The sequence below is a fragment of the Pan paniscus genome, chromosome 17 (assembly GCF_029289425.2).
Source record: "Pan paniscus chromosome 17, NHGRI_mPanPan1-v2.0_pri, whole genome shotgun sequence".
Classification (NCBI taxonomy): domain Eukaryota; kingdom Metazoa; phylum Chordata; class Mammalia; order Primates; family Hominidae; genus Pan; species Pan paniscus.
Genome location: NC_073266.2, coordinates 31,423,922 through 31,448,081, shown reverse-complemented (window position 1 = coordinate 31,448,081; position 24,160 = coordinate 31,423,922). Strand labels below are relative to the sequence as shown.

General features: G+C 43.3%; 1 protein-coding gene across 2 annotated transcripts in view; it reads right to left on the bottom strand.

The window, feature by feature from the left end:
- Positions 1-24,160, bottom strand: part of LAMA1 (laminin subunit alpha 1) — a 175,434-nt gene that overhangs the window by 53,795 nt on the left and 97,479 nt on the right. For both annotated transcript variants that reach the window (XM_008971191.4, XM_003817911.6), the window contains exons 20-34: positions 21,872-21,978; positions 21,085-21,265; positions 20,318-20,454; positions 18,422-18,658; positions 16,613-16,756; positions 15,918-16,097; positions 14,818-15,003; positions 13,857-13,984; positions 13,112-13,232; positions 11,767-11,904; positions 6,896-7,017; positions 4,570-4,656; positions 4,104-4,297; positions 2,400-2,542; positions 13-102 (exon numbers count right to left, since the gene is read on the bottom strand). In XM_008971191.4, coding sequence (XP_008969439.3) covers positions 13-102; positions 2,400-2,542; positions 4,104-4,297; positions 4,570-4,656; positions 6,896-7,017; positions 11,767-11,904; positions 13,112-13,232; positions 13,857-13,984; positions 14,818-15,003; positions 15,918-16,097; positions 16,613-16,756; positions 18,422-18,658; positions 20,318-20,454; positions 21,085-21,265; positions 21,872-21,978 — 2,195 coding nt within the window. The remainder of the gene's footprint in view (positions 1-12; positions 103-2,399; positions 2,543-4,103; positions 4,298-4,569; positions 4,657-6,895; positions 7,018-11,766; positions 11,905-13,111; positions 13,233-13,856; positions 13,985-14,817; positions 15,004-15,917; positions 16,098-16,612; positions 16,757-18,421; positions 18,659-20,317; positions 20,455-21,084; positions 21,266-21,871; positions 21,979-24,160) is intronic.

Below are 24,160 nucleotides of genomic sequence, written 5' to 3'. Positions count from 1 at the left end.
GAAAGAATTTACCTTCTTTTGCAGGTTGTCCGTTTCTTCTGCAACACCTTCAAGCTTAATTTTTCCCAGGTCCTTTTGCATATTTTCTTTTAATAAAGATTCCTAGGAAGAATGGAGGAAACAAATTACAATGCTTCGAAGTAAAATGTTCTGATTCTTAACTAAGAAGCACTTGCATTTCTTTTTTGTTCACAGAAAGAAATTCTTCTTTCCTTGGAACTGTCATTTAAAAAAAAAATGGATCACATTTACTTAGGTTTCGATTATAGCGACATGATTCTACACTGCCATCCTTCGCATTATATTTCTGATATAGATATAAATTTAAAATCTGTTGTGTTCAGCAGAATCTGATACTGCTGCAATTCTCAGATAAAAGTCTGGCTTTATCTCAATAGCAGAGTCACACAAATTTAACTATAATTGCAACACCTAAGAAAAAAATGCCTTTTAGGCTAAACTACAAAAGAATTCAATAAAGAAAGACTTTATAAATACTAAAAATAAAGAAAAAGAAAGTGCTTAATTTATGCCAACAGCCTTCTAATTTCTTGTATAATTTTATTTAAACCTTAAAACTTGATGAATACTTTACATAAACACAAAAAGTTATTTAAAGAAAACGGACAAGTGGTTTATTTAAAGCAAATCATTCAAAATGAGTTAAAATTTAAATCAAATATTTGTCTTATTTGATATATATAAAATAGTTATATCCCTGGGACCAAGACTGGCAGATAATATACTGATCGTGTATATAGTGATTGGAAAAAAAAGTTAAATATTCTTTTTTTTATAGAGGTAAAAGCTCTCATTTTTCAAAAACACTTTGTGACGTTTGAGGAAAGTATAACATAAAAACATCTCTTAGAGGTCCCTAATCTTTCTTAACTACCATTATAGAGAAAAGACCACTGCAAATCAAGATGGATTCAAGAACCAGCCCCATCCCAGCGCACACATAAACACACGCACACACCTAAGGAAGTGCTAAGTTTGAGGAAAACTCTTATCTAAGAAAAGGCATTTAGGAATGGCCATCCCTTTTATTGCTACCTGGCGCACCGCATAGATTATGTCAAATTCTAACGCATATATAAAGCAAAATTTAAGAATCACATTGTTTTCCAATTAGAATTAAAAGTAGGTCGGGCGTGGTAGCTCATGCCTATAATCCCAGAAATTTGAGAGGTCAAGGTGGGAGGTTCTCTTGAGCTTAGGAGTTCAAGACCAGCCTGCACAACACAGTGAGAGCTCATCTCTATTAAAAATAAAAATAAAAGAACTAGCCAGGCATGGTGGTGTGTGCCTGTAGTCTCAGCTACTTGGGAGGCTAAGGCAGGAGGATCCCTTGAGCTATGGAGGTTAAGGCTGCAGTGGGCCATGACTGCGCCACTGCATGCCAACCTGGGTGACTGAGGGAGACCCCGTCTCAAAAAAATAATAAAATAAATAAATAAAATAATAATAATAAATAAGTGCTATAGTAGGATGCTGTCTACTAAGTTAATTTCTTAACTCCTCATACTTTTTTGACCCAGGCCCTGTTGATGAAAACATAAAACTATGATTTACTGCCAGATATTTAATGTAGTCTTCCAGGGAGGAGAGTTTTTGTGCCCTGCAACTTTAGTGAAGTGAAGAATAATACACTTAAAAAATAATATACCTTAAAGAAGATACTGTTCAGATTTATTTTCTGCTTTTCTTCTCTTTTTCTTTTTCTTTTTTTTTTTTTTTGAGATGGAGTCTTGCTCTGTCGCCAGGCTGGAGTGCAGTGGTGTGATCTCGGCTCACTGCAACCTCCACCTCCCAGGTTCAAGCAATTCTCCTGCCTCAGCCTCCCAGGTAGCTGGGACTACAGGCACGTGCCACCACATCCAGCTAATTTTTGTATTTTTGGTAGAGATGGGGTTTCACCACGTTGGCCAGGATGGTCTCGATCTCTTGACCTCGTGATCCGCCCACCTTGGCCCCCCAAAGTGCTGGGATGCTAGGATTACAGATGTGAGCCACCGCGCCTGGCCTATTTTCTGCTTTTCTAATAGGGCAGCTGTTTGCAAATACCCAAAGTTGTCTTACAGAAGAGCAAGTGGACTTGGTCTTATCCCAAAAGGCAGAATGAGGGCCACAGAGGGCAGCATTGATGAGGAGTCCTCCAGAGAGCACTGAAACAATGAGAGCTGTCCCACCGTGAAACAAGCTAGCGTGTGAGATAAGTAAGTAAGTGCCTGTCACTGGTCACAGTCAAGGAAAGACTGGACACCTGCCCGCAGGGGCTGATGGAAGTTGGGCTCTCACACTGTGGGGAGGACACATGGAATGACTCCCACCATTCCCACTGACTATATCCCTTAATGATACAAGTGTCTGTTCATCTCTGTATTTCCAGTACCTACCTGGAGATATTTAGTTGTATTTTCCAGGTTTGACAAAATTCCATATGGGACAGGGATAATGCCAGTGAGGTTCAGAGAAAGAATGGCATCACCAATCTCATCCAAGTCATTCAGCAGCACACCTACACACTCATCATCACAGGCTACAAGACAAATTTTTAAAAAGGAGAGTTAAAGTTAATGCGATGTGGTCTGCCCATTTTTTCATGGAGTTGCGTAAGTTGTTTTGTGAAAATGACATATGCGGTCAGAGTACACTCCAAGACCCCGTGCACCACATCTGATCTCGTTCTCACTCCAACTGTGCCATGGGTGGCACGGCAGGAAGTGCTAGGCCCCTATTCAGTGATGACGCCAAGACTCAGATCAGATAAGTAACTTCCGAGAGGTCACACAGAAAGAAACAGCTGAGGCCAAGAGGGGCGCCCGGTAAGCAAAAGGGTCTTTGCTTACTAAGTGATAAGGTGGTAAGAGAGTTGAAACAACTATGAGCAAGCATGAAAAACAGCAGGGGGAAGAGGGCTGAACACACGCTGACGAAAAGAACTTTATTGACTGTAATGAAAGGCGAGGAAGGCAAGCCAGGGAAGCAAAGGCAAGGAAGTAAGGCAGAACTGGAGAACAGATGCACCTAAAGACAGGCAGGGAGTTATGGCACACATTTCATTCTTCTGCCCCCATCTTTATGCTGCCTGGCTCATCTTTAACTAGGACCCACTGCACTGAATCCCAGTATTCCCTTCCACAGCCTGCTCTGTCACCTCCTCAGGCAGTTTGCAAATGCATCTTTCGCAAGTACAAGTGAAGGACACTGGAGAGAATAGTGGGGGCGTTTGTGCTTATAACCCACACAAAAGTCAAAGCAAAAAAGACCTCCAATGCCATGGTCCTAACAGGCCTCCGTATCTTCCCCATTAACCCCTGAGAAGACATCCCAAGCTGACTATCTCATGCACTTGCTGGTAGAATAAATCAGAACTGGAAAAAAAATTTACAAAAGCCCACAACAGGCCGGGCATGGTGGTTCATGCCTGTAATCCCAGAATTTTGGGAGGCCAAGGCAGGCGGATTGCCTGAGGTCAGGAGTTCAAGACCAGCCTGGCCAACATGGTGAAACCCTGTCTCTACTAAAAATACAAAAATTAGCCAGGCAAGGTGGTGGACACCTGTGATCCCAGCTACTCGGGAGGCTGAGGCAGAGGAATCACTTGAGTCCAGGAGGCGGAGGTTGCAGTAAGCCGAGATTGTGCTACTGCACTCCAGCCTGGGGGACAGAGCAAGACTCCATTTTTTTTGTTTTTGTTTTTTTTTTTAATCCATGATAGTCATGAGTGGAAGCTATCATGAAATTGGGGTAACACAAATGACAACCCCACAAAGCTGTTTCCTCTCCTGCACTAAATCACTCCTGGCTCCACTAAAGGAAATATTAATGCCACTAAACGAGAAAGTTGAAATCACTGTGCTGCTCTGAGTGCCAGAGGAATAAACTGCTATCTTAGAGCCTCCTGCCTCAGCTGGAAAACACATGATGAAAGGTTCAGTTCAGCAGATGCAACAGTGATCTATGCTTAGAAAATAAGAAAATGAAAATAAAATAGGATGTTTTTATTCTGCAGACACTTTAGTGTGCCGTCACCACTTCTTTCCCGACATATTTGGGAGGAAAAATCATCTTTACACATTTAGAGGAGAAATACTCACAAACACAATCTGTTTCCATCAGAATGTGCCTCGGTTCACACTCATCGCACCGGAGCCCCGAGGCCCCCAGCCTGCAAACGCACTGCCCAGATGTGCGGTCACAGTCACCGTGGACAGAGCCGTGCGGGTTGCAGTCACACTTCTGGCAACTGCCACCTAGTGTTTGAGGGTTCCCATAATAACCCGAGGAGCACCTACAGAAAGGAAGGGACATAGGTGCAGACAGGATGGTCAATACCAGCTTCTAACTCACGACAGTAATCATTTCCGCCAAATGAAATGCAAAGCACAGATCCATTCACCTTGGGAAAACTTGTTCTGGAACAGTAATGAGGTCCTATTTCAATCAAGCACATCCAAATTGATAATTGATAATGGCTCCCAGATTACTATAGTAAATATGCCCAATACCTTATAAAAGAAACAGAGTGCCCAGGGATTTCCACATGACAATCCACCCATGTACCTTTCACAATGTTTTCCTTCATAGCCCAGGAGACAGGCGTCACAACGGAAATCGTGGTCACCTTCCAAGACACAAGTGGGACTAAAACTGGAGGAAAAGAATTTCGTTTTGAATTTTCAGATATACAATTTCCATCTTTCCTTAAGGTACTTATTCATTACTCTTAGGATACACCATACTGGTCTCAAAGTTACGTGATTACACATAGCTTTTTAGAGCTTACAATCTACCTGGCAAAAAGAAGGAAAATAAAAGTAATCAGTAAGTGCACACACATCTTGTATCCAAAAGACATTCATAAGACCCTGTCCAGGGACAATCATGTGAATGTTAAGTGGAAGAAGACTGACCTTAGGGATTATCACTAATTGGCCACCCAACAAGAGAGTGTCCCAAGGAAAAAGGGTCTTTGCTTACTAAGTGATAAGGTGGTAAGAGAGCTGAAACAACTATGAGCAAGCATGAAAAACAGCAGACGGAAGACGGCTGAACACACGCTGACGAAAAGAACTTTATGGACTGTAATGAAAGGCGAGGAAGGCAAGCCAGGGAAGCAAAGGCAAGGAAATAGGGCAGAACTGGAGAACTGATGCACCTAAAGGCAGGCAGGGAGTTATGTGGTAGGCTGCCATAAGCAAAATGACAGACCCTCTCAAAGTTTAATCATTGACTGGGATTTGATCTCCTCATTCATGGATTTCTGCTTTTGTTTTACTCCTTTTTCTCAACATCCTCTACCCTCTGCCTTCACGTTTTAAATTACCAATGTGCCATCTAGAGGCTGAGCTGGGTGCATGCAAACTACTGGAGACAACAATAAAAAACAAAACCAGTTAGAGCCAAGTCTGGTTCCTTTTTGTTAGCAAGATGAAGTTTCCAGCGTCAGTTATCAGCCCCATACCACTTCCAACTCTTTTTCCTCCTTAAAATAGTAAAGGGATAGACTTCAGTGGAAACAAAATATGTAGAAAATAAAGCATGTGTTTTAGGGCATCTGAGATTCAGAGCACACAAGAATGTTCACATCCTGACAATCTCTTCATGATAGCACAAACTTTAATTTATTAATGCGGACTTTGGGGATGTTTATAACCTTTTTATGATTGCAGAAGTAAAATATTCAAACAGCACAGAAACGTGCAAAGTAGTAGGGTAGAATGTCCTTCCCAATACTTCTCTGGGCACATATAGCCACCTATAATATGGGTATGAATAGACACATGGATATGAATTTTTTCCAAAATGGCATCACACTCCATATTCAATTACATACTTCAATTGGCCATTTCTCCAATTCTGTGCCTACAGATACACCTTATTCTTTTCTCCGTGTTTGTAAAATATTTCACTCTAGGAATGTAACACAATGTATATAATCAATTCCCCGTAAGTAGATATTTCCGTTTTCCCCCATTCCTCATGAGTAAAAGCAATGCAAAAACACATCCATCTTTACACACACATGCAAGTATTTCTATAGCACAGACTACAGAAGTGGAATTGACAAGTCAAAATTTATATATATACATTTAATATAAAAAATAAGCACTAGTAACAACAAATTTTAGGATGCTTCATAGCTTGCAAGGGAAGTGTACATAGTGCCTCTCATTTGGTACTCACCATCAGGCATCATTTACTTGGAGGCAATAAAAAACAGAAGATTCAGACAAATATTAAAAGGAATACTTCATTGCAGTATACCAAAAGTTAACACTTGATCTTTATATGTTCAATACCTTGCCAAATATTCTAAGCAATAATAAAATATTATTGATGAGTTATAATTTTCATTTGAACCAAAGAGGATTCTTTGATATTCTAATTCCCACTTAAAATTTCTGGTTCCCTTTTGCATTCAGATAATTCTGTACAAGCATCATAAGTACAAGGTAGAAACTAGTCCCAATTTTATCACCATGTGGTATTTCAGCACTTAGGCACCAGCTTATATAAACTCTAACCCCATTCCCTTAAATGGTAATTGGGTTCTTTTGTATCATTATCAATAAAATTAATAATAATTTATCTCCATGCAGATTGGATACATATGCTGTGGGCTAAAATGAGTCTTAAAAAACAAAACCTAAAAGTCCTTTCTTTAATTGCTTCCATCCAAACATCCAATACCAAAACAGATACTTTGCTTTTGAAAAGATTCTCTTCCAGTGCTTTTGAGAATGAACACCTTTTCTTAAAATTAGCCTTTCGCAACCAATGGAGAATATTCACTAACAACAGACCACTCAGAGACCCTTGAAAATGAGGCTGAACTGGAAGCAGCCCTGGGCAGCCCAGCATGCCAGCTGCACCTGTGGGGACTCACCTGGCAGGAGGGCTGTGAGGACAGGCACACAGAGCACAGTCACTTGCTGAGCCAGTCACCTTCCCGTAGTAGCCAGAAGTACACACATCACAATGGTCACCTGCTGTGTTATCGCCACAGTTCTGGGAGCCCACATTTAAAGGAAGGGGGAAAAAATGGGAAATTGTTAGAAATCATTCTTATCTGGTAATAGCTAAGCACTGCCACGTTTTATATCAGCTAGCTTTTAAAAATATTCTTCAGGAAAGGGGAGCATTTTCCTCCATATTCTTAAAATCCTGAAAACATTTCCCGCTCTGTGGCTTTCATTCATCCTAAGGCTGCATTCATCCAATACAGCCAAGAAATTACTAGTACATTCTTCTTAAGGAAAATAGACATAGGAGCCCTAAAAGCAGTTTGCAGAACCTTAAAACATAGATTTAAAATATTTAGTGCCCCAAAAAACAATTTGAAGCACCAGTTTTGCACACAGTCAGGGTTCAACAACCACATGTAAGGAGTTGAAGAATGGATAGATGATTTAGGAAATAGACAATGAGGGAAGAAAACTCATGGTTTTAGAGCACCACTGATAGATTACTGCAACCAACAACTAACTTCCGGTTAATTTTTTTCTTTTCTTTTTTTTTTAGAGACGAGGTCTCCCTGTGTTGCCCAGGCTGGAGTGCAGTGGTGCAATCATAGCTCACTGTAGCTTTGACCTCCCAGGCTCAAGTGATTCTCCTGCCTCAGCATCTCGAGTAGCTGGGACCAGAGGCACACGCCACCATGTTTGTCTAACTTTTAACTTTTTTGTACAGATAGGGGGTCTTGCTATGTTGCCCAGGCTGATCTCAAACTCCTGGCCTCAGGTGATCCTCCTGCCTCAGCCTCCTAAGTAGCTGGGACGACATGCATGAGCCACCCCATGTGGCATTTCCAGTTAAATTTTATATCATCCTTTGGACCTACGGTCTTGCTATTAAAAAAGGTACACTTATTTTGTTTTCTGGTTTTTTTTGAGATGGAGTCTCGCTCTGTCACCCAGGCTGGAGTGCAGAGGCATGATCTCGGCTCACTGTGAGCTCCAACTCCCGGGTTCACGCCATTCTCCTGCCTCAGCCTCCCGAGTAGCCGGGACTACAGGTGCCCACCACCACACCCGGCTAATTTATTTTTATTTTTATTTTTAGTAGAGACAGGATTTCACCGTGTTAGCCAGGATGGTCTCGATTTCCTGACCTTGTGATCTGCCCGCCTCGGCCTCCAAAGTGCTGGGATTACAGGTGTGAGGCACCGTGCCCGGCCAAAAAGGTATACATTTTTAAAGCTAAAAGAACAAGCAGTTCTTGCCATCTGATTCCAATTTGAAATTGGCATTTGCTCAATTCATCTCTATTTACTCAGCCACTGGGCACAAGATTCCATGTCTGATGCAGCTGAATAGGTTTCCAGGATCAGTGAGGAACCCCTGAGCAAACTCCCAGGCTGACTCACACTTTTATCCTTGGCAGTGAGAGGTGATACAGAAAGACATCTTGTTACATGTTAAAAAAGACTATTTTAAGTTCATTTAAATGTTTTTAAAATTCTAGTATTTTTCATTTTAAAGTTCTATTCCTATTTTTTTCCCTGATGAGGATAAATTTTACTGGGATCTACCTGACCTCTCAAACTCATCTCTCTGTAGAAGTAAAATTTGTAATCTCTCTCTTGAAAAGTAAATGTGTTAATGGCATGGCCTAAACCGGACAAGGAATAAATATTAGATGATGAGAGAGAATTGAAGATTTTCAGGTTTTCCATGGCTAACACCAACTCCCCCTGACTTACGACAGACTGTGGGCTCCCTAGAGAAGGAAAGACAAGCTGCCCCAAGAGTGGCAGGGAAACAAGGACCCCCTAATGAGAACCAAAGTGTGGGCTGAATTAGTTGCTATGGGAAATGCACAGAGAATGCCTGCCAATATTTCACTGATGTAAAAAGGTTCAGTCGTATCTCCCAGAAGGCGGTGGTAGGGAGTGGGTAACCAGGAAGAGGAGCTCCCAAGCTACCACCCTTGTCCTCAGTCTCCCCAGCCCCTTCCACGTCATACTTCCAATCAATCACTTTTTTTTTTGAGGTGGAGTTTCGCTCTTGTTGCCCAGGCTGGAGTGTAATGGGGCGATCTCGGCTCACCGCAACCTCTGCCTCCCGGATTCAAGTGATGCTTCTGCCCCAGCCTCCCGAGTAGCTGGGATTACATGCATGAGCCACCACGCCTGGCTAATTTTGTATTTTTAGTAGAGATGGGGTTTCTCCATGTTGGTCAGGCTGGTCTCAAACTCCCGGCCCCAGGTGATCCGCCCACCTTGGCCTCCCAAAGTGTTGGTACTACAGGCGTGAGCCACCGCGCCCGGCCCCAATCATTTTTATGATAACACCAAATGCTCAGTGACCTGAACATCCTATATACTAATGACAAAATCAGATCCAAAAAGTTCTTCATATCTACCTGTACAATAAGCACAGGGGGAGTGCTTAGGAGATTATGTTGAAGGGAAATGAACTGCACTAAACCACAAAAGGATTCAAAAAACTGAGGATGGAAGGGAAGGTCCTGAGCTCAAAGAGCAAGGAAGAAGGGACTGAGGCGCTATATTGATGGGAAGAGTTCAAGGGTCTTGTGTCTAGTCAATGCCGTGAGGCAGCAGTGACAGGGCGGGTATGACTACCCTGTCCAGGCTGTGCCATGGAGACACAGCACCTCGAGTTAAGGAGGGAAGCTCCCACTGACTCCGGGAGCAAAGGCGTTAGGCTCAGGGCAGGATACCGAAGACAGACAGTGACATGCACACCACAGGCTGGTGAATGGACCCACGACCACTCCATCTGGCCTCCAGGCATGTGAGGGTACGTGACTTGGAGGGCTGAAGATTCAGGGCCTTTGGACATGGGAAAGAGGGATTTGATCAAGTAGTTTCCCAAGGTATCTGTTAAGATCCCATCACTTTTCATGAATAATCTGAACTCATGGTTTATCTCAACAGCTCCAAAGAATAAAACTGCACCAACAGATGCATGGTCAGGGGCACTGGCTTAGAAAGAATCAGAGCTGCCCAAAGATGAGCAGAGCTGTTTTGAGAGCGAGCGCCCCATTGTTGCAGGTGTGTAAAATGTACACTAAATTACTGCCTGGCACGGCTGCTATAGTTCAGACTTAATATCTGAAGGGACAGCCGGGCGTGATGGCTCATGCCTGTAATCCCAGCACCTTGGGAGGCCAAGGCAGGTGGATCATTGGAGGTCAGGAGTTCGAAACCAGCCTGGCCAACATGGTGAAACCCTGTCTCTACTAAAAATACAAAAATTAGCTGGGTATGGTGGCAGGCGCCTGTAATCTCAGCTACTCAGGAGGCTGAGCAGGAGAATTGCTTGAAGCCAAGAGGCAGATGTTGCAGTGAGCTGACTGCACCATTGTACTCCAGCCTGGGTGACACAGCAAGCCTCCATCTTGAAAATAATAATAATAATAATAAAATCTGAAGGGACTCTGACAAGAATAGAAGGACCACTGCAACCCTGAAATCCCATCCTCCAAGCCCAGACACCATTTTTTGTTTATAATGGGTTTCAGTGACAGGAATTGTCAAAAAGAGGGAAAACCAGAATCAAAATGTGGCGGGAGGCAGGTTGGGAGCCTGCAGTCCTAATTCCTCTGTTTTGGCTCCAGTGTTTCCTTGTGATTGGACCACACCCAGGATCTCCAAGGCTTCGGGTGTGTCCTTGGTGGGCAGCTCATTTCCCTTCAATGCATTATTTTACCCAAGGCGAGTTAATCTTGGAACAATTAGTAATCAATGTTTCCACCTGAGTGACTGTAAAGCATGAGCTTTCAGGAGTAGGAAACGAATATCACATTATTTTGTTATCTGCCTCATTGGCTTAAGCTAAATCATGGACACAGGAATTTGTCCTCGGTCAGGGCTGCGAGGCTTCTGTCTGGGCCGCTTAGTTGTTTACAGTGGTCAGAGCTCTCCATGTGTCCCCAAGACCAATCTTGGCCTAAGAGAAGGTGGCTGAGAAGCAAACACACACTAACATGTGAATAATGTGCTGTTATCATCCCCTAGAGAATATGCATTTTTTTAAAAAATGCAAGGAGAGGGCAATACTTTACACAGAGAAATACATTTTCGACACTGGCATTAACTTATTTTAAAATTCCCACGTGAGCCCCCAAACTTCATCGTATACAGTTCTCATCTATTTTCACTACAGCAACCAGTACTGCAATTAAAAACAAGGCATGCAACTACAGTCATGCATCACTTAAAGATGGGGATACTGCCTGAGAAATGCATCCCTAGCTGATTTTGTCACAGTGTGAACGTCATAGAGTGCACTTATACAAACCTAGATGGCACAGCCTACTACACGCCTAGGCCATATGGTAGAGCCTATTGCTCCTGGGCCACAAACCTGTCCAGCATGTTACCATACTGAATACTGTAGGCAATTGCAACACAATAGGAAATATTTGTGCATCTAACTATATCTAACATAGAAAAGGTACAGTAAAAACACAGTATTATAGTCTTATCAGACCACTGTCCTATATGTGATCTGTTGTTGAAGAAAACGTCATTATTTGGTGCATGACTATAATTCCCAAATTGATGCCCACAGATAAATTCATCAAGAAAGGAAAATTTATAAAAGAATTTCCACTGATAAGGGCAGAACCACTAAGCTATGCCGTCCTCAAGGAAATAGGTTTATATTTTATATTTAGCTAAATTTAACCCCTCACTAAACCAAGGCACGGCTATGACTTAGACCAGAAATCTGACACTCAGCATCCACTTTACTTCTAAACTCAGGCAAGCACCCCCACAAACCAGCATACCAGACACTTCCCGGTGTTGGGGTCACAGGTGTCACTGTGGTTGTTGCAACTGCAGGGCACACAAGGAGCAACCAGAGGGCGTGGTCCCCTGTCACTCCCTGCTGGGAGCTTCCCTCTGTGGTACCCAGGGGCACAGTCCTGAGGTGATGCAAAAGGGAGGACAAAAATGTCTGATTAATGAGTGAAGGACTTGAATAGACACTTCTCCAAAGGAGACATACAAATGGCCAACAGGTATATGAAAAGAAGTTCAACATCTCTATCAGAGAAATGCAAATGAAAAAACACAAGGTGATGCCACTGCACACCTGTTAGGGTATCAACTATCAAAAAAAAAAAAAAACTAACAAGTATTGGTGAGAAACTGGACCTTGTATACTGCTGGTGAGAATGGAAAATGGCACAGTAAAAACCAGTAGCTATACCATTTCCATCCCTCCAAAGATGGAAAATACAAGTACCATATGATTCTGCAAGTCCACTTTTGGGTACATATCCAAAAGAACTGGAAGCAGAATCTCAAAGAGATATTTGAACCCCTATGTTCATAGCAGCATTATTCACAATAGCCAAGATGGGGAAGCCACCCAAGTTTATTCACTGACAGATTAACGAATAAGCAAAATGTGGCATGTATGTACAATGGAATATTATTCAGCCTTAAAAAGGAGGGAAATTCTGACACATGCTACAACATGGATGAGCCTTGAGGACATTATGCTAAGTGAAACAAGCCATTCGCAAAAAGACAAGTTCTGTATTACTCCACTTATTTATTTATTTATTTATTTATTTATTTATTTATTTTTGAGACGGAGTATCTCTCTGTCACTCAGGCTGGAGTGCAATGGCATGATCTCGGCTCACTGCAGCCTTCAACTCCCAGGTTCAAGTGATTCTCCTGCCTCAGCCTCCTGAGTAGCTGGGATTACAGGCATGTGCCATGTATTATATACATCATATAGGAGGGCCATAGAGTGGTCAAATACATAGAGACCAAAAGGAGAATGGTGGTTGTGGGGGACTGGGGAGAGAGGAAATGGGGAGCTAGTGTTTAATGAGTGCAGAGTTTGCGTTTGGGATGATAAAAAGTTCTGAGGATGATAGTGGTGACAGTTGTACAACAGTGTGACTGTACTTAACACAACTAAACTGTACCCTGAAGAATGGTTAAGATGGAAGATTTTGTTATGTACATTTTACCAAAATTAATTTCTTTTTAATTCAAAAAGAGAAAAAAATGATATAGTAGATACACATAAGTTCTGTTCATCTCTTGGAGTTGCTGTAACAAGCACATTTCAACTCAAACCCAGGAAATAGATTTCGACTAGAGTCTCCATACCTGACATGAGAATCCCACAGTGCCAGGAGGACAGACACAATTCTCTAAAAGAGATGCAACCTCTTCTTCTGGGTGCAGCTTTTCAGCCTTTCTGCCAACCTCCATTGAAATGTCTGAGATTCTGTGCAGCCATCATGTTAAGAGAGGAAACGCTAACATTTGAAAAACTTCCTAGAAACATAGCACATGACCTAACACTTGCATATATATGAAACCAGAGCTTTCTTCCCTGTTTGGAGTAGTTCCTGCTTGTGATTATAAGTGAAGTGTGTTAAAGCACATTACTAACTGTCATGACACACTTTAGACACTTTAGAATTTAAAAATAATGTGACACAAGTACACCTAAAAGACCTCTTGAAGTGCTGATTTGGCCAAGACCTAATGGCTTTCTTTATGGGCTAAAGTATTAGATGAGTAGGTGACAGCATTCTTTACACATCATTACGAAGACATGGGCATTTCAGTTTTCATGTGCAGAAATAGCAATTTTTTTTTTTGCATTTTATCTTCAGCTAAGATTCCACCATTATGTCCTTATTATCGACATTAGCATGCTAGGTGGATACTTTAAGTTATAATTCACACATTCCATAATGATATTAATATTTAAAAATGTTTTGGGAAGGAACTGAACCACATGGATTAATAAAAATAGTAGGTAATGGAAGTGAAGTGAGTCAAATTCTTTCAGTTTGCTTTCAAATATGAAAATAACGGTCAAAATTCTAGAAGCTCCAAGTACCTGCTCTGCTGTAATCCTTGACCATACGATGCCTTGATGAGGATGTACTCAATATCGCTGAGGACAGACATAAAATCCTCTCGCGTGACAGGTTTTTCAGAGACAGAGTTAAAATATTTCCAAAAATTCTGTAGAATGAGAGACACATTCAATTAAGCTCAGAGGCCAAATTCTGACAGGCATAAAACTTATAAAGAATAAATTCTTTTATAAATTTCTCCAGAAATGAGCCATGTTCTGTGCATGCCGCTGAGTGTAACTGATAAAGACCTCCTGAAACCTCCATGGGCAGGCGCAGTGTCAGTCCCATTATCAACAGATATGCATTACCTAAGGCAGTGCCAGCCACACAGCGAACATCCAGTAAACATCTGCTGGAAGAATAAACACTTCCCAAATCTGAGCAAGTCCAAAGTCTCCTGTACCACTATCTCTATGCAGGTTGAAAATAGTACGCCAAGATAAAGAATTTAAGATGCAGTGCCTACTAAATTGACATAAAACTAATATACATTTCTTGAGAATTTGAAATTCAAACTGTTTTTGGAGATCTTGCTAATCTCACTGGAATTTTGATCCCAGGGTCTTCTTGCTCAGTCTCTCTGTCGCACAAACTGGAGTACAGTGGCACAATCTCAGCTCACTGCAACCTCCGCCTCCTGGGTTCAAGAGATTCTCCTGCCTCAGCCTCCCAAGTAGCTGGGACTACAGGTGTGCGCCACCATGTCTGACTAATTTTTGTATTTTTAGTAGAGACGGGGTTTCATCATGTTGGACAGGCTGGTCTCAAACTCCTGACCTCAGGTGATCCACCCACTTCGGCTTCTCAAAGTGGTGGGATTACAGGTGTGAGCCACCGTACCTGGCTGCTCATTCTCTTATTAATGGCTTTCATCTTTCACTACATCCATAGCAAAGTCAATGTCTTTAAGGAACTTCTATGAAAAGATCCCATTATCACCTCTCTCATTGCTACTTCTTGTTCCTGTCTCACTCCATTCTCTGGGGCTGGTGCATCCATGTAAATGACTTGCTTTCTGATCCGACCACCTTTGATGAGAACTTGAGGCTCAAAATTGGAGGTGCCGATGCCATCCAAAGAATAGAAGGCCACGCTGTACTTCAGTTTGCCACCATAGGCCATGAGCTATCAAATAATAAAGTGTTGTTTACTTCTCTGACAAAGCTTTCACTTAAAAACATTTTATTGCAAGACTGCCACCATATGAGAGAAATCTTGTATCTTAAAAATACATCACATGGGTGAAATTTATTGTCTGGAATTTGCTTCCTTCTAATTCCATTTAATTATGGATTATTAAGTTGACCTAAGTTATATAGTTCCTTTCAAGAAAACAAACAAAAGTGAGCTCCAAAATAACAAATCAATGTGGTAGTGATGCAAATTATTTTCAAGCCCCTTTAGATTAAAAATTTCTCTATCTCCAGGAGCACTGGGTGCATATTTGCAAATTGTAAAGATCAGGGTGAATTCACACACAGACTCCAATGTTTATATAAACAAAAATCCAAGTGATGCCTTTCATGATCTTTTATAGTAGTTTTTCCCCCCTAAATGAGTGATAATTTCTTGAAAGGGGACTCCCAGGCCATAGCACCTAGGTTTGTACCAAGAGCATATCAGTAAACACAGTGGGTCCCATACCACGTAATGATATTTCAGTCAATGACAAACCACATATATGACCATGGTCTCATGAGATTATAATAATAACGTTCACACCTAATGACACATTCCCCTAGAATGTCTCTCCATTGTTAAGTGACACATGACTGTATATGTTTGTTGAATGACTGCTTTAGGAAGAACCAAATTAATATAACGTGAACTTAAAAAACTTTTAAAATTAATGAAAAATTTTAAGGAACCATATATTTGAGGAGACTTTTATGAGCATTAAACTTCTCTGATCCCACTTAAAAGAGGAAATTAATAACTACTTCTTTAAATGACAGGCCGGCCCAGACTATGGTGATTTTAAACAATTTCTGTATATCCTAGGAAGCACGGACTGGCTCTCGGCTGGGTGTGCACCTCACCTGGTCTCCTTGGAACTGCTGCGGCAGCCGCCAGTAAAACGGCTCTGCACGGATGTGCTGCCGGACGGTGGCGGCATCCAGCAGGAAGTCGGGGGCCTGGTAGTAAACCCCCTCGGTCGTGCCCCTCAAGTTACTCTGAGAAACCACACGCAGAAGAGGCTGATCGGAGCCCAGCGTTACCTAAACCACAAAAGGAGGGGAAAGTGCACTTCAAAATGCGAACTTTCCACTCCAGTTTCATTCTTTAGATTCCATCATTGTTTCACAGATGAAACAGCTTCATTATTAAAACAGAAACAGTAAAGACTTTTCCTTTAAACTAAACATCTGGAAGAAAATGAACTGAAAGTGCTTTAAACTACTGCCATTTAGGGCCAAACTGTTGCTACACTGGGGAAACGTTCAATGATATGCAGAAGACGGCTGAGATTTTGCAGTTCTATTTTCTCCCCAATGAAAGCTTTTCATAGATTAGCTAAGGAACAACATGGACAGCCTTTAGTTCAAGTTCCATTTACTTCCTCGGCCAGCAGAAGCTGAGCTCTGATTCATATTCTAACCCAAATTAGCTTCCTAGAATTTTGGATGCCATAAGAGCAAAATTTAATGTGAACACTTGGCTGTGTTTCCCACCCCCACCCACTTCCCAGGGGAGTGGGGTTAGAAGCAGAATGTTTTGGCTGTGTGTGACTTACTGGGGTCCTCACGTAGCCCTCCAGCTCTGAGCAGAGGTGGGACAGCCCGGAGCAGAAGCAGGGGCTGCAGCCCAGGGGGTTGTCTGCACGGAGAGCAAAGGTGCCCTCTCGACATTCGTTGCACTGAGGGCCAAAGACATTCTCCTAAAGGGGAGCAAATAAAGGACTCATTTTTGCCTAGAAAAGAGATGTGATTTCTGAACAAACAGAGACAAAATAGAACACAAACATAATTTTAAACATAGATGCACAAACATTAGTTTCCTCTAGCCAGGCCCTGAGCTTTCTGAGTGTCAGTTTTCTCAAAGATCCAATCAGTGATTCTCAAACACAGATGATTATCAGAATCATCTTGGAATCGTTTGGAAAATACAGAGTCCCTGATGAGAATGTCCTGAGACAACTCTGGAAGCCGCCTCGAGTCTCCAGGTGATTCTGATAATCCCTGGGTGTGAGCGCCACCGGCCAGGTGATAAATATTATTATTATTATTGTTATTATTATTATTATTATTATTTAAGGCAGAGTCTTGCTCTGTCACCCAGGCTGGAGTGCAATGGCGCAATCTTGGCTCACTGCAACCTCCACCACCTCCCGGGTTCAAGCGATTCTCCTGCCTCAGCCTCCCGAGTAGATGGGACTACAGGCGCCCGCCACCATGCCCAGCTAATTTTGTATTTTTAGTAGAGATGGGGTTTCGCCATGCTGGCCAGGCTGGTCTCAAACTCCTGACCTCAAGTGATTCACCCACCTTGGCCTTCCAAAGTGCTGGGATTACAGGTATGAGCCACCGTGCTTGGCCCAGGTGATTATTAAGACAAGGCCTGCTACTCTACTCGTCTATCATCACAGCTATTATCATAAGATGTGGCAGAGTCTGGGCACGGTGGTTCATACCTGTAATCCCAGCACTTTGGGAGGTTGAGGCAGATGGATCACCTGAGGTCAGGAGTTCGAGACCAGCCTGGCCAATATGGCGAAACCCCATCTCTACTAAAAATACAAAAATTTAGCCAGGCGTGGTGGGCACCTCTAGTCCCAGCTACTCGGGAGGCTGAGGCAGGAGAATTGCTTGAACCCGGGAGGCAGAGGTTGCAGTGAGCCGAGATTGTGCCACTGCACTCCAGCCTGAGAGAGAGAGTGAGACTCTGTCTCTAAATAAATAAATAAGGCCGAAAACGGGGAGACTGATGCTTCCATTATTCCCAGGCCATGATATCTACATGAGTTTTCCTTCTTATCTCCAGTCACCCATCAGCTAATTACCATCATCAAGCCAGAGGGCTCCCATCTCACCACCCATGGGAAAAGGACCAGAGGAGGTGGCTCTGACCTCCTAACAGCAAAGCACATTGGGAAAACTAACGGAAACACACAAAACTTATAATGACATTGAAGTCTTACCTCTTGGGAAAATAATAAACCCCGATTTCCTTCAATGTGGCCAGCACATACGGGAGCCCAATAACCTCACAGGGATCACATCACAAATCCCAAAGCCCTGAGAAACCTACCTCACCTGCATACTCAAGATACACAGCCACTCAGCCTCTGGGATATATGATTAAAACTTCAGGGCAGTTTTCAAATCGGTTCCATCAACTGACACTTGTAACAGTAAAAATTCAATTTCAAAAATCATCCATCACTCTAGAGGAGCATAAGAGACTTTGAACTCAGATGCGGAAGGGAGTGTGAACTCACTAGGAAAAGCATCCAAAACCTGGCTGCTTAGGTAAGTAGTCAAAGCCCAGGAGTCATGATGAGGAGCCAGAGACAGGATGAAATAGGAGGATGGATGGTAAATACCTTGCAAGGGCAGGCCCCGGTTTCCTCCACACAGCTGCAGAGACCCTGCTCCAGGTTGCAGGCGTCCCCCGACGTCCCCCTCAGGTCACAGTCACAGGGAACACAGTCGGGAAAGTCTCTGTAACCCAAGGAACACTGATCGCAGGCCCGGCCACCAAATTTTGACTTGCACTGGCAATGGCCGGTGACCACATCGCACCGATGATGAGTCGACCCCACGAGACTGCAATTGCAGGCCTGAGAGATGGGAAAACCAACTCAATAAAAAGGCAGATTTGATGCTTCCAAGTGCGCACATATTTGAATTACAGGAAAACACTACATATGGGGAAGTTCTACAAATGAACCATCTCTCTCTTGCTATTGCTGCATGGATTCACGTTGCCATGTGCCAACAGGAGACAGGCACTGTGTTGCCGGAAATCTGTGCATCTTAGTGGCACATGCGCATGGGGCCAAAATTGTGAACTGAAATTAAATTTACTAGGTCAAAACAAGTCTAACGAAATTACTGTAGAAATCAGGCCAGGCACAGTGGTTCATGCCTGCAATTATGGCACTTTGGGATACAGAGGTGGGAAGATCACTTGAGCCCAGGAGTTTGAGACCAGCCTGGACAACATAGTGAGACCCCCGTCTCTACAAATAATCAAAAAATTAGCTGGGCGTGATAGCACATGCCTGTAGTCCCAGCCACTTGCGGGGCTGAAGTGGGAGGATTGCTTGAGCCCAAGAGGTCAAGGATACAGTGAGCTTTGATGGTGTCACTGCACTCCAGCCTGGGTGACAGAGTAAGATCCTGTCTCAATTAAAAAAAAAAAAAGTAATTTCCTCTTGTTTCCAAAACACAAACTATACCCAAATTTAACTGAAGAAGGCTACATAGAAAACTGGAGGCCTCATGGTTTGGACATAAACCCCCAATAAAGTGATTTATTACTTTCTCTTGGAAGATAGTATACATTGCACAATATATTAAAGGACACTCAAATATTTTTTGGATTTTCTTTTTCTTTTTTTTTTTTTTTTTTGAGACAGAGAGACAGAGTCTCGCTCTGTTGCCCAGGCTGGAGTGCAGTGGCCCGATCTCGGCTCACTGCAAGCTCTGCCTCCCGGGTTCACGCCATTCTCCTGCCTCAGCCTCCTGAGTAGCTGGGACTACAGGCGCCCATCACCACGCCCAGCTAATTTTTTTTGTATTTTTAGTAGAGACGGGGTTTCACCGTGTTAGCCAGGATGGTCTCAATCTCCTGACCTTGTGATCTGCCCACCTCGGTCTCCCAAAGTGCTGGGATGACAGGTGTGAGCCACCGCGCCCAGCCATTTATTGGATTTTTCTAACCATCAATGTAACAACTAGGTTCTTGAAGAAAACCTAGAATAAGGTGTCTTAAGGGTGTCGTGTCTTTCACTTTGATTCCTATCATCTGCACTAAGGTGTATTGTTTTTGTTTTTGATTTTTAAGATAGAGTCTTTCTCTGTTGTTCAGGCTGAAGTGCAGTGTTGCCATCGCAGCTCACTACAGACTTGAATCCCTAGGCTCAAGTGATCCTCCTGCCTCAGTCTCCCAAGTAGCTGGGACCACAGGCGTGTGCCACCACACCAGGCTAAATTTTTTTTTAATCGTTATTTTTTGCAAAGACAGGGTCTTGCTTTGTTGCCCAGGCTGGTCTTGAATTCCTGGCTTCAAACGATCCTCCTGCCTCAGTCTCCCAAAGTGCAGTGATTACAGGTGTGAGCCACTGTGCCTGGCCCACATTGAGCTTTTTTTTTTTTTTAAACTCACAAAACTATTCAACAGATTAAAGTCCAGAAAATATATAGAAGAACAGGCCTGAAACTTGCTACAGCAAAGCAACTCTCAGTTAAGCAAGAGCGTGGATGACAGCGCTCACCTGGCACCCCACCTCTGCATCGTAGCCCCAGTGCCCATCCTCACATTCTTCACACTTCACACCCTGTGTGTGAGGGGGGCAGACACACTCTCCAGTTTCTGGGTCGCAGGTATTCTGAGTGTGTGGGCAGTCACAGGCTGAAATAAAGATGAATGCTGGGTTACAGATTTGGGTGATGTCATTAAAGGGCTAAGAGCTGATGCTGTTATTTCCCTTTTATTAAGAGTCCAAGCCACTCTTCTCACTCCTAAAAGACACCTCACAATTCCCAAGACCCCTCCATGTCTCATGGAGGTAGCCGGCCCTCCATCTCAGGAGATGCTGAGGGAAGCGGGGAAATGGGGACAGGACAGGGGAAATAGAGAAGAGTGAAAAAGCCCTCACTAGGTGATCACAGAGGGAGCCAATATTTACTAAGCACTTACTGCAGGCCCAATGCCATGCTGAGGACTTTATATAGAACACTTACACTAACTTCTCAATGCAGATTCTCATTAGCATCCCCATTTTACAGATGAGGAAACTGAGGCCAAGCAAAGTTAAGTAATGAATCTAAGCTCCCACAATTAGTAGGCGGCAGAGCCGTGACCAAAACTTAGGCTTGTACCCTGATAGGGACCAGAAACCAGAAAAAAGGTATGAAATCCTCCAGGGAAAGAAGAGAAAAAGTAAAGGCACTTAACCAAAATTAGTTGGAAGTAGAGGGAGGGCCCAAGGAAAGCTCTGGGAACGACTACAAAGTCTCAAACAAGGAAATCAAGGCTTACGTGTACAGCTACCATCCTGGTAGGCGTAGAAGCCATGGGCACACCTGTCACACCTTTTCCCTGCCACACCTGGGACACAGTGACACTGGCCTTCATCCGTGCAGCCATCTGACATGGAGCCTGCCACGCTGCAGTTGCAGGGCCGGCAACCATGGCCTGAGTCCAGCCCATAATAGCCATGCTGTTTCACCAAACGGGGAGAAAGTGGAAACCAACATACGTTTTAATAAATGACTCCTCATATTAGTATGTTCCAGAACACACACAGGGTATTTCATAGAATCATAAAGTATTCATGACACCATCCCCATCCCTTTACAGCAAACATCCACTCTCTAGACAGGCACGGCACTTGTCAGCCACACTTTGTGACATGGCTTGACTCTGTGTCCCCACCCAAATCGCAAATCGAATTGTAATCCCCATGTGTCAAAGGAGAGAGGTGATTTGATCATAGGGGCAGCTCCCCATGCTGTTCTAGTGATAGTGAATTCTCATGAGATCTGATGATTTTATAAGTGTTGACAGTTACTCTCTCCTGCTGCCTTGTAAAGAAGGTGCCTGCTTCCCCTTCCACCATGATTGTAAGTTTCCTGAGGCCTCCCCAACCATGCGAAACTGTGAGTCAATTAAACCTCCTTTGTGGATAAATTCCCCAGTCTTGGGTAGTATCTCTATAGCAGTGTGAGAACAGACTAATACACTTGGGGACTTAGCTCCTTCTGAGTCATGGATTCAATCGCCTCTGTACCAAGGCTAAGTTGTCAATTAGTCACATGCATCTTACCAAGCACTGGTCACACTGCTGTCCAGTCACGTTTGGTTTGCAGTCACAGAGCCCGGTCTCAAGATGGCACACGGCAGAATGGGAGCCTTTCACATGGCATTCACAGGCTAAACACATGCACACAAAGACATATTAACCCTCACTTCTGAGGATGGTTATCATAAGATCCGTCATCCCCAAAGGAAAAAAAAAAATGTAAACTTTCAATGTTTCAAATCACAAAACTAAAAATAATATTATTGGCAATAACTTTAGAAGTTTAGCATTTTTCTGAAGAGTAAACTAAAACAGGGTTAGTGGAAGGATCCATCACAGGAAAAACACATTGAAGCTATTAAGACAATAATTAGCAAATTCGCTTAACCAATTTCATGACTTCCTGGACATATTTTAAATGAGCTACAAATTCCCATGAAAAACATGCAATGGAGATTTCAAAATCAACTTAGCCATTTCCTCTGATTCCAAACAGGTACATATTTAATATTTTAAAGCTCAGTTAAAACGTAATCTAAATAAGTACATATTAATATTATATTTCATAATTTAATGAAAAATATCTTTTCATTAAATATGATATCCCAGTTCTAAGTCATGAGTCATTTGTAGTTTCAGGTCAGATGGTTCCATTTTATCTACAGTTACAACATTGATGCTTAAAGCTACAAAGTTCCCTACCTTTGCAAAGTGATACAATCTTACGGGTCCAAAATATATTTAATCAATATTCACAGGGGAACCCTTAATAAGCACTTCAGTTAGAATATTTAACATGTTGGCTGTGCGCAGTGGCTCATGCCTGTAATCCCAGCACTTTGGGAGGACAAGGAAGGCGGATCACCTGAGGTCAGGCGTTCAAGACCAGCCTGGCCAACGTGGTGAAACCCCATCTCTACTAAAAATACAAAAATTAGCCAGGCGTGGTGGCACGTGCCTGTAATCCCAGCTACTTGGGAGGCTGAGGCAGGAGAATCTCGTGAACCTGGGAGGCGGAGGTTGCAGTGAGCCAAGATCACACCACTGCATTCTAGCCTGAGCGACAAGTGTGAAACTCCACCTCAAAAAAAAAAAAAAAAAAAAAAAAGAACATTTAATATGTTGCCTGACAAAATATTCCAGGTACTCTTTTTTTTTTTTTTGAGATGGAGTGTCACTCTGTCACCCAGGCTGGAGTGCAGTGGTGTGATCTCAGCTCACTGCAAGCTCCGCCTTTCGGGTTCACGCCATTCTCCTGCCTCGGCCTCCCGAGTAGCTGGGACTACAGACGCCTGCCACCACGCCTGGCTAATTTTTTGTATTTTTAGTAGAGACAGGGTTTCACCGTGTTAGCCAGGGTGGTCTCAATCTCCTGACCTTGTGATCTGCCCGCCTCGGCCTTCCAAAGTGCTGGGATTACAGGCGTGAGCCACTGCGCCGGGCCCCCAGGCACTCTTTATAAATGTGTGGACTCAGAACATGTACAGTGTGTGTCATGACATAACAATGTAAGAAAAAAGAGAGAAAAACTTCACAAATAATGGAAGGCCTAAACACGACCTGGAGGCTGCAGCAAGAGTGCTGGACATGGGACATGACATGGGAAGGTCAGGGGCAGAGGAAACGTGCTGGGATCCGCCTCCTTCATGATCTAGGCCAGGCTGGCCGTCTGTTTTCCTGGAGTGGGGGCCTTAATGCTGCAGTCCCACGAGAGGCCCCATTCACCGGCGCCCTTCAGGGACTTGCTCCATCAACGCCGTAGCTGGACCGTGCGGACTCTGCTGCTAACTCCCCAGCACGTCCTTCTCCACTGCCCCCATCAAACACAAGACACCCCCTCCCTTTTACCCTCCATCAGAACATCCACCTCCCTGGCACGTTCGTCCAATCCAAGTTTCTCATGGTGTCCTCCTGGCCCCTTGTCTGATGCAACTGTTCTCCCTAAAGTCTCCAGAGATTTCCCAGGCACCAAATTCAGGGAGCAGTCTTCGGTCCCCCTCTTACCCCGTGGCTCTGCGGAAGGGACCCCGTGACCTCCCTCTCCCTTTTGCATCGCCCTCTTCCTGTGGTATTTGGGACGCCCACTCTCCTGCCCTCCCTCTTGTTTCTCGTGTGTCTCCCCTCCGTGTTTCATTTCAAGCCGCCTCTTTCTCTGGGGAATATTTAAAGTTCAATGCAAGTATGATCAATGCAAACTATTGATGATAATTTAAAAAATCATATTCACTGTATGATGTGTCTGTTAGTCTGTGCCTGTCACATTCAGTATTTCTTTGTACTTTCACCACAAACCAAGGAGGGAGGCGAAATAAT